The sequence below is a fragment of the Marmota marmota genome, unplaced genomic scaffold (assembly GCF_001458135.2).
Source record: "Marmota marmota marmota unplaced genomic scaffold, marMar, whole genome shotgun sequence".
Classification (NCBI taxonomy): Eukaryota; Metazoa; Chordata; class Mammalia; order Rodentia; family Sciuridae; genus Marmota; species Marmota marmota.
The window spans coordinates 11,200,981-11,210,558 of record NW_026000057.1 but is presented as its reverse complement, the minus strand read 5'-3'; the positions used below and the strand labels follow the sequence as shown (position 1 = coordinate 11,210,558).

The 9,578-nt window shown below is 41.6% G+C and overlaps 1 protein-coding gene across 3 annotated transcripts in view; it reads left to right on the top strand.

Moving 5' to 3' along the window:
- The window catches only part of Rnf175 (ring finger protein 175), a 56,968-nt gene that overhangs the window by 38,244 nt on the left and 9,146 nt on the right, over window positions 1–9,578 (top strand). For all 3 annotated transcript variants that reach the window (XM_048813545.1, XM_048813544.1, XM_015484491.2), the window contains exons 6-7: window positions 2,015–2,135; window positions 7,157–7,290. In XM_048813545.1, coding sequence (XP_048669502.1) covers window positions 2,015–2,135; window positions 7,157–7,290 — 255 coding nt within the window. The remainder of the gene's footprint in view (window positions 1–2,014; window positions 2,136–7,156; window positions 7,291–9,578) is intronic.

The following is a 9,578-nucleotide window of genomic DNA, read 5'->3' as shown; positions in this document are numbered from 1 at the left end:
CAGGAACAGGCCCAGTGACCTGCAGGCGGGGTAGCCACGACACCCCAATTGGAGTAGGGGCAGAGCAGAGCCACCACCCGTGCCCGAAAGGTGGGCAGATCTGCGACCGGCCAGCGGGACAGGCCCAGTGGCCTGCCGGTACGACAGACACGTCACCCCATTTGGAGTAGGGGCAGAGTAGAGCCGCCGCCCGCGCCTGCAGGGTAGGCAAACCTGCAACCGACCGGCGGATCAGGCAGCGGAGCACAACAGACACTAGTATGGCAATATGTAAATCAATGGATGTGTAACTGATGTGATTCTGCAATCTGTGTATGGGGTGAAGGTGGGAGTTCATAACCCACTTGAATCAAAGTGTGGAATATGATATGTCAAGAAATTTGTAATGTTTTGAACAACCAATAATAAAAAATTAAAAAAAATAAAATAAAATATGATTCAATTTGCAGGGGAAATATTTTTTTTATTGGTTGTTCAAAACATTATAAAGCTCTTGACATATCATATTTCATACATTAGATTCAAGTTGGTTATGAACTCCCAATTTTACCCCAAATACAGATTGCAGAATCACATCGGTTACACATCCACATTTTTACATACTGCCCTATTAGTAACTGTTGTATTCTGCTACCTTTCCTATCCTCTACCATCCGGGAAATATTTTTTGTTGTTGCTCATACATATCAACAATGGCATAAGAGTTATGGGTCTCAAAATCTGAGCTTAATTCTTAGCTTTGTTATTGTACCAATTGTCATGTGAAGGAAATAATTTTTTTTCTAGTCACCGTGTTTTCACATGCAAAATGAGAATAATATCTAACACATTTGTTAGGTAAGAAAAAGTATATGAAGGCACTTTGTAGAATCTAAGTGCTAGACCCTTCCTGTAATGTAGAATCACCTGACAGGATCTTGGAAACTACTACTGGCCAGGCCCTGCCCAGACCAATTAAGCCAGAGTCCTCATGGTGGGTCCATTCACGCACCAGTATATTTTTAGATTTCCCCAGGTGACTCTAATCTATGTTTTGTGCCAAGAATCATATCTAGTGGGTTTTAACATTAGCTGCCCATTTGCATCCCCTGGTGTACAGGAGCTTTAAAAATCATTGCTGCACAGGTCCCATCCCCAGAGATTCTGATGTAATTGAGCTGGGGTGTGGCTAGACATGGAGATGTTTCTATATTCAACCCACCTTGAGACTCCTGGTTAGAATGGACTTATCTAAGCACTGAAAACCTAAGAAACATTTAAAGACTCTAGCAGTATCCCTTGACCTGTGGTTTCACCTTCTTCGGTTTCAGTTACCTACAGTCTACCATAATCCTAAATATTAAATGGAAAATTCCCAAAATAAATAATTTTTAAATTGTACACTGTCCTAAGTAGCCTGATGAAATCTTGTACCGTCCCACTCTATCCCACTCAGGATGTAAATCACCCCTTTGGGTAGTATACCCATGCTATATGTGCTACCTTCCTTAGTCGCTTAGCAGTTAACTCAGTTAGTTACCAGATCATCTGTCATGATATCACTGTGCTTGTGTTCAAGTAATCCTTCTTTTATTTAATAATGGCCTCAAAGCACAAACTTTTATTATAGTAGATTGTTTCAGTTACTCTATCATTTGTTGTTAACTTCTTACTGTGCCTGATTATAGATTAAACTTTATCTTAAGTATGTGTGTGGGGAAAAATAGTGTGTATATAGTTCAGTGCTAGCCAGATCTCATGCATCTACTGGTGATCTTAGAACATATCACCTGGGAATAAAGGGGACTACTCAAGAATTCCTTTGTCCATTGACGCTGGGTGGTACAGTTGGAAAGAAATTTAGAGAATTTAAAAATGTTTCATATTTAAAAAAAAGAACTAAATAAATAAGTGAAAAAGTATATATCCACAGGGCTCTTTTTTACAGACTGTGGCAGGAGATCTTTTCCAAGCTCCAGCTTTTCCTCTGTTCCCCCAAGGCCACTTCATTATTCCCTTTTACTGTTTTCAATAGAATCAAGGCTAGAGATTCCATGGATTTTGGCATTGTGTCCTTGTTCTATGGCCTCTACTATGGGGTAATGGGGAGAGACTTTGCGGAGATCTGCTCAGATTACATGGCTTCTACTATAGGGGTAAGTATTGCTTTCATTGTTTGAAACCATTTATGACACAAGGAGAAATGGTCTCATCTTACATATTTGCATCATTTCCTTTGGTTCTATTTTGAATATTCCAACCTCATTGTTCCCTGGATTCTCCTTGCATCCAAAAAAAAAATCTTTTTTGATTAATTTGAAAGTATATTTTATAAAAAAATTTTAATAAGAAAGTACATTTTTTATATAGAATGGTTGGGGAATAAGACATCTTCTAAAATATGCTGACTCTTTGAGTCATCATACCTCACATACTATAGATGGCAATGTTTAAAGGATTCATAAAAGATCAACCTTCCAGGTGCAGTTGTATTTCCTGCAACTTGGGAGGCTGAGGCAGGAGGGTTGCAAATTTGAGACCAGTCCCAGCAACATAGTGAGGCCCTAAGGACTTACTGAGACCTTTTCTCAAAATAAAACAAAAGAATGGCTAGGGATGTGGTTCAGTGGTTAAGCAACTGGTTCAATCCCTGGTACCAAAAAAAAAAAAAAAAAAATCAACCATAAAAAATTAAAGAAAAAAAAACCTGTATCTCTCTGAAAAAAAACAAAAAATGCTGCCTAATGCAAATAAAAATCTCATTTGAGGAACATGCCTAGCAAGCATAAGGTTCTGGATTTGATCCCCATCATTGAAAAATAATTCACATTTGATACTACATAAAACACTTCATACTCAACAATAATGTAGGGCAATACTTATCATAAAGATTGCTTATCATTACACAGCAACTGAAGAATGAGAAGATAGAAAAATGTGCTAAATGTGTTCTGACTGTATATTGTAATTGGTGACTAGAAGTGTTTTAAATCTCAAATAGTTGTGGTTCCTTTTTCCCCCCCAAACTCTCTGAAAATTGAAATTCAGAATGGATATACTTTCTAGTTAGATGGATTCCAGACTCAAATCTTAGGAACATTCATCTGTGTCTGGCATACGCACATCTCTAAACACTTACAAACAAAGGGCTCCAGGTTTCAGGTATTCCACATCCTGTCTACATGCCTCTGGGTACACAGCCAGATACAAAATGGAAAAATTAGTGTACATAACAAGAGTGGACTTCTTTCCATTTGTAGGGCAGAACCTAAATGGACATGACCTTGATATCATCTTCACCCCATTTGTCCTTCCACTCCACCAAGGGCTCTATTATACTCTCCTCCAGAGCCTGCAACCCAACTTCTGTGGTACAATTCATGACCCTTGGAATTCCTCTGCCAAGTGTTATCTGTGGGACAAGTGCATTTCTTATAAGGTTCAAGGTATGAGCACAGGAGGAGCATCTTCACTCTCTTTTCCAACAAAAAAATCACAAGTCACACTCCTATGACAATTCCCAAAGCCTCTTGTGCTTGTTTATGAACAGGAAAGGAAGACAAGGGTTGTATATGCTCTGTTCTCCAGTGGACCGAGAAGAGACTTCACTGGGTGAGATAACCAAGGACTTAAGCACCAACTTTCTGTAGAGTTCTCACCTGATCTCACATCTCTGGTCATCAACATCTTGTCATCCTCTGTCATCTTCATTCCACTTACCAAATCTATAAAAACCACTGTCCCAAGCCATTGGCACAGCCACCAATGATTTGGACTAATGTGGGGGGGGGGTGCTTGGGACTAAGTAAGGAAGAAGCTAAGGGGGAGCGATCGCTCTTCCCATACCAGTGCCTGAGCCCACAACAGATCAATTAAGCCAGAATCTCTGGGAGTGACGCCAATGCATCTGCTTTGTTTTAAAAGACTCCTTAGAAAAAGGAATGAACTGACTATTAAGCCATCCAAAAATGGGGGTGAATTTTAAATGCATATGGCTGAGGGAGAGGAGCCTGTCCAAAAAGGCTCCATGCTGTATGATTCTGTTTATACAACATTTTGGAAAAGGCACAACTATAGCACTGCTGAACACATCAATGGTTGCCAGGGCCTTAGGGAAGGAGCAGGGTTTAATAGGTGAAGCACAGGGAAGGTTTTATAGTAGTGGAAAACTTCTGTTTGATGCTGGAATGGTGGATACATGACACTCTGCATTTTTCAAAACCCATAAAACTATGTCACAGAAAAGATGACCCTTTATGCATGCAAAATTTAAAAATTATAGCAGAGGTCAGAAAAACCCAGGGTAGAAGGTAGACTGTGACAAAAGAATCTAAATGTATTTAAAAAAAAAAAAAGTGCGGAGCAGAATGTGTTACCCAAGTAGCTGAAATGCATAGAGACTGTAAGACTAAAAGCAAAAGGCATTATGTTATAGTTGATAAAGTCATTGCTCTCAGACTATGGATTACAATTTTGATACCACTATTCATGTACTCTGAAACGGAACCTGTAAGTGGATGGCTGATAATGGAAGCTAGGTTTCTCACTGTCTCAATGAGAGATCCCTGCCAAGCAAAGAGAAGAGGTTAGAATGATCTGTGCAGGAATAAATTAGGATGAATAAGAGATATTAGTATGAACTCCTGATTAGCTTAATACAGATGCAGATGAATACATACAGAAACATTTTCAGGTCTGGGTACATGCACAGCTTGGTTCACAAGACACATTTCCTTGCTCTGTCAGTTAAGAGGTCCTAGAAGCAATGACACTCCAGTGGCACACCTAGGACCCAGGGGTTGGTTTCTGGTACTGTTCTGCAATAAAAGGAACCAGGGCTTCTTGGAGAAATGACTTCATTAAAGATCTGAACAAGGAATATAGATCTGAACAAAGACTTCATTCTCTATGTGAACAAGAGCCTGGAGCATCCTGGAGGACTTGAAAGTAAGGCCATCCTAAAACCAAGACTAGGAAAAAAAAGAAAAAAGAAAAAAAAACCCACAAGGATGGAGATGTCAAAGAACCACAGAAGCAAACCAGAAGAGCTCCCAGTAGCCAGAGCTGGAAGTTGGGCAACAAAACAGTAGCAGTACTAGGTTATAACACTATCCGTCCTCTCTTCGTCACTGTGAAAAAAATACCTCATAAAACAACTTAAAGGAGGAAAAGTGTATTCTAGCTCATGGTCTCAGAAGTCTCAGTCCATGGCCAGCTGGCTCCATGGCTTTGGGCCCGAGGTTAGGCAGTTACTATGATGGAACAGTGTGGTGGAAGAAAGCTGCTCAGCCAATGGCATCAGAGCGGGCGGGGAAGGGACCACAGACAAGCTATAATCCCCAACGGCGTGCCCAAGGGCGTGCCGACTGACTTCCTCTAAGTATGCCCATCCTGCCTTCAGTTTCCACCACTGCCCAGGAGTAGTGCATATAATAGATGCATATAAATAGATGCATTCAAATTTTTAATCCATTGTTATGGTTTAGATGTCAGTCATCCCCCAGAAGATACATGAGACAATGCAAGAATTTTCAGAGGTTAAATGATTAGATTAAGAGAGCTGTAACCTAATCTGTGGATCAGTCCACTGGTGATTAACTGTGGGCAGGTAGGTTGTGGCTGGAGGAAGTAGGTCACTGGGGGTGTGACTTTGCGGTTTATATTTTGTCCCTGGTGATCAGAGGTTCTCTCCGTCTCCCTCCCCCCACTTGTTCCTGTTTCCTTGTCCTAAGCCACTTTCGTCCAGACACTTCTCTACCCTGGTGTTTTGCCACATCTCGGGCCCAAAGCTATGAAGTCAGCTGACCGTGGACTGAACCTCTCAAGCCAAGAGTCTCAAACTTTTTGTCATCTAAATTGTTCTCATCAGGTATTTTGGTCAGAGTGACTCAAAAAAACTGATGAAAACATCCATCGAATGGATTAATGCACTGACTAGAACCTAATGAGGCTAGAGCCCTCATGATCCAATTATTTCCCGAAAGCCCCACCTGTAAACATTGCTGCACTGGGAACTAAGCTTTGAACACATGAGCTTTGGGGGGGGGACGTTCTGGATCCAAAGCATAACAAAGCCAAGTATAAAATAAACAGCTATATATGACCATATTCATGTAAATAAGTGATCAAATAAATAAATAGATGCAGAATAGATAAGTCCATGAGGAATAGTTCCACATAACTGACGTTGCTGTTGGAGGTTGTGATGGTTCAACTTTGGGTCCATTTACTGAGGCTGTGGTGCCCAGTTGTCTGTTAAGCTCTGGTCTAGATATTGCTATGAAGGTATGTCATGCATATGATTAACTTCTATAATCAGCTGACTGTAAGTGAAGGAGGTTTACCCGTGGTAATGTGGGTGGACCTCATCTAATCAATTAAAGGCCGAAAAAAGCAAAACCTGAGGCTTCCTAGAGAAGAAGGGATCCTGCCTCAACAGCAGCACCAACTCTTCCCAGGGTCTCCAGCCTACTAGCCTTTCCTGCAGGTTTCTGACCTACAGTCCCCATAAACATTAAAATGAATCAGTAATTGTAATAGAGGAAATGGGGTGTGTGGCACATGGGTAGTCTGTGCTATGTCTGTGTTGATCTCTTTTAAAAAAAACTATTATAAAATAAATATCTTATTTTTTTTAAAAAAAGTATTTCCTAGGAACTCTAATGTGCTACTAATGCTGAGAACCTCTTCTCATCCACAGAAGACTCAGTATCCCAAGTTAGAATTGTGGTGATTAGTCTGTGTGCTCCCCAACCAGAACATGGGAATTAAGGAGGGGGGATAAAAGATGCCAGGATTTTCTGCAGATCTCTGAAACAGAATCTCCAGGAGAATAAAGAGAAGGGCCAGATGAAGGATAAACCCAAAGCTTCCCTTATGATTCTGAACTACCGCCCTGGATAAAAGCGATTCATTTCAAGGGATTCCTAAATACTGAGGTTCAAAGGGTGGTTACAGGTGGTGATGCGCATTGGGTCCACCTGGGATTCAGGGTTGTATCTCGTAACTCCTCTGCAGCATGGGCCCCACAGGAAAAGATGTCAATTTGTCACCCAACTGAGAAGCAATGAAGACTCCATGCACCAAGGGCTGCCTGTCCGGCACCTGGCCGTGGCTGCCCTGCGGTCAGTGGCGGCTGCTCTCCTGTCCAGCAGCGCTCTGTTTTTTCCCCTAACAGTTCTACAGCGTCAGCGGGATGCCCACAAGGAGCTTGGCTGACGACATCTGTGCCGTCTGTGGACAGAGGATCATTGTGGAGCTCGATGAAGAGGGGCTCATTGAAAACACCTACCAGCTGTCGTGTAATCACGTGTATCCTTCCCTGGGAACCCTCGGCCTTCCTCCTTCCTCGGGCTTCTGTCTTCCCTCCCTTTCCTCCTCCTGTCCCCATCTCCTCTTCCATCTCCAAGTCCCAGACCTTTGTCCTCCAGCCCAGTCTTTGGAGACTTTCTGATAATCTTTGCTGAATAATGAGCTGCCAATTAAAATGAACTCCAGTAATGTCCTTTTTCTTTTTGGTGGCAGTACAAAGGATTAAAGCCAGGGTGCTTACCACTGAGCTATATCCCTAGCCCTTTTATTTTTATTTGAAACAAGGTCTCACTAAGTTGGCCTTAAACTTGTAATACTGCCTCAGCCTCCTGAGTCACTTGGACTACAGATGTGCACCACCGTGCCTAGCCAGTAATTTTCTTTTTAAAGAGGACTCTTAGTGCCACGTGGCCAGAAAGGCTGCAGCACCTGAGCAGGATGTTGCCTGCGGAAGCTGGTAGAAACCCCAAGTGAGCACATAACTAAGAAAGCCTAGGGAAAGAAGGAGATTAAGGGTGAGAGAAAGAGTAAAAGTAGGGGGCTGGAGGTGGAGTTTAGGCATAGAGCACGTGATCAGCATGCATGAGGCCCCGGGTTCCATCCCCAGAACCAAAACCAAAACAGAACAGTGAAGTGTCAAGTGGAGGGAAGAACTCAAGACTGTTCAGGAGGAACTGGTGTCTGAGTCTTTTTTTTTTTTTTTTCAACCAGGGATTGAACCCAGGGTTGCTTATCCACTGAGCCACATCCCCAGCCCTTTTTTATTTTTGTTTGTTTTGAGACAGGGTCTCACTCAGTTACCTAGGGCCTTGCTCAGTAGCTGGGGCTGGCTTTGAACTTGCAATCCTCCTGCCTCAGCCTCCTGAGCCACTGGGATTAGAGGCATGTGCCATCACGCCCAGCCTGGTGTCCAAATCTTGGTGGGCCAAAAAATCTAAAGTGTGCTTTTGCCTAGAGAAAATCCTAGGAGCCCCCTTGTAGAAAAAGGAATCATAGTGGGTGGCCAAGGGAGAAAACCAAACCCTTTTATCAGCTTTTTTGGAAGAAGTGTTAAAAATAATAGTGCCACAAGCAGCAGAACACCTTAAATGACAAAAGGAAGGCCCAATATGTGACTTCTTGTTCTTTAATCATTTGGCTCCTCTGTCTGTGGGTTTTTCCTCCAACAACTCTCTATTGACTGAGGCATCTTGATGTGGGAGGTATCAGACAAGCCAGACCTGGAAGCTAGCATTATTGGGAACTCCAGGCACCCCTGATAAGGGCCTCAGTAGATTGAAAAATGCTGGCATCAAGAATCATGAACAAAGCATGGGCCGTCCAAGCATGTAACTATGGATATCCAAGTTGTGTTGGGGTTGGCCAACAGTCCATACTTTAATTTGTTCCTAAATAAAAAAAGCATAATTTATATTTATTTTATAATACAGTATCAATTTTATAACATTATCTCTGTATACCCAGCCATATCAAAGTTCTGGCATTATGAAATGGTTATACCAGCTGTCGTGTACTGCTGACACCCGCCTAATTCAGTCAGTAATACCTAATGCCTTCGATGTGCAGGGCCCGTGATTCAGTTCTGTTTAACCTGGACAGTTTCCACTTATTCAATTCTGAGAATAGAATCAAAAACTGGTCCAAATGCATCTCAAATGTGTAATAGGAGCCTTTTCTCCAACATGTAAGCCTTAAAATTTTAAGGGAAGAAACACAAAAGATATCCCATATGGCATTCTATAGTGGTTTTTCAGTATGATACTTTTCCAAAAAAACTATCAGTCTAAGTCAGAATTTTCCAAGTCTGGCCTTAGTTTTAAATATGATTTACTTTTCAAATGTTGGAACACAGCCCCTTATTCCATTTGCAAGTGGAAATATTTTCTCTTTCCACCTTAAAAAGCCCTTAGAGATGGTGGTACGTGTATGTATATGTGATCTAAATGTAGTCACCTTTAAATTTGCTTGCAGGGAGTATTTTTAATGGCATATTTTAGCATGAGTCATATTAGTGAGGAGCGGGCCACCATGAGTCATATTAACAAGCAGGGATTATCTGAGTATTGCTCCAGGTCAGTTCTGTCAATGTGCAGGTTTTTCAGGATGAAGATTTTGAAGATGAAAGAAAGAACATGTTAAGAAGAAATGGACATTTTGGTACTGGCTCTATGACCCCTGAACTCCATACCCATCTGAAAGATGAAACCTTTACTCCATCCCTTTTAAACGGAGAGCTATAAGGATTTTGATTTAAAATCTTTGTTGTAATACAGCACTTTGTTAATCCA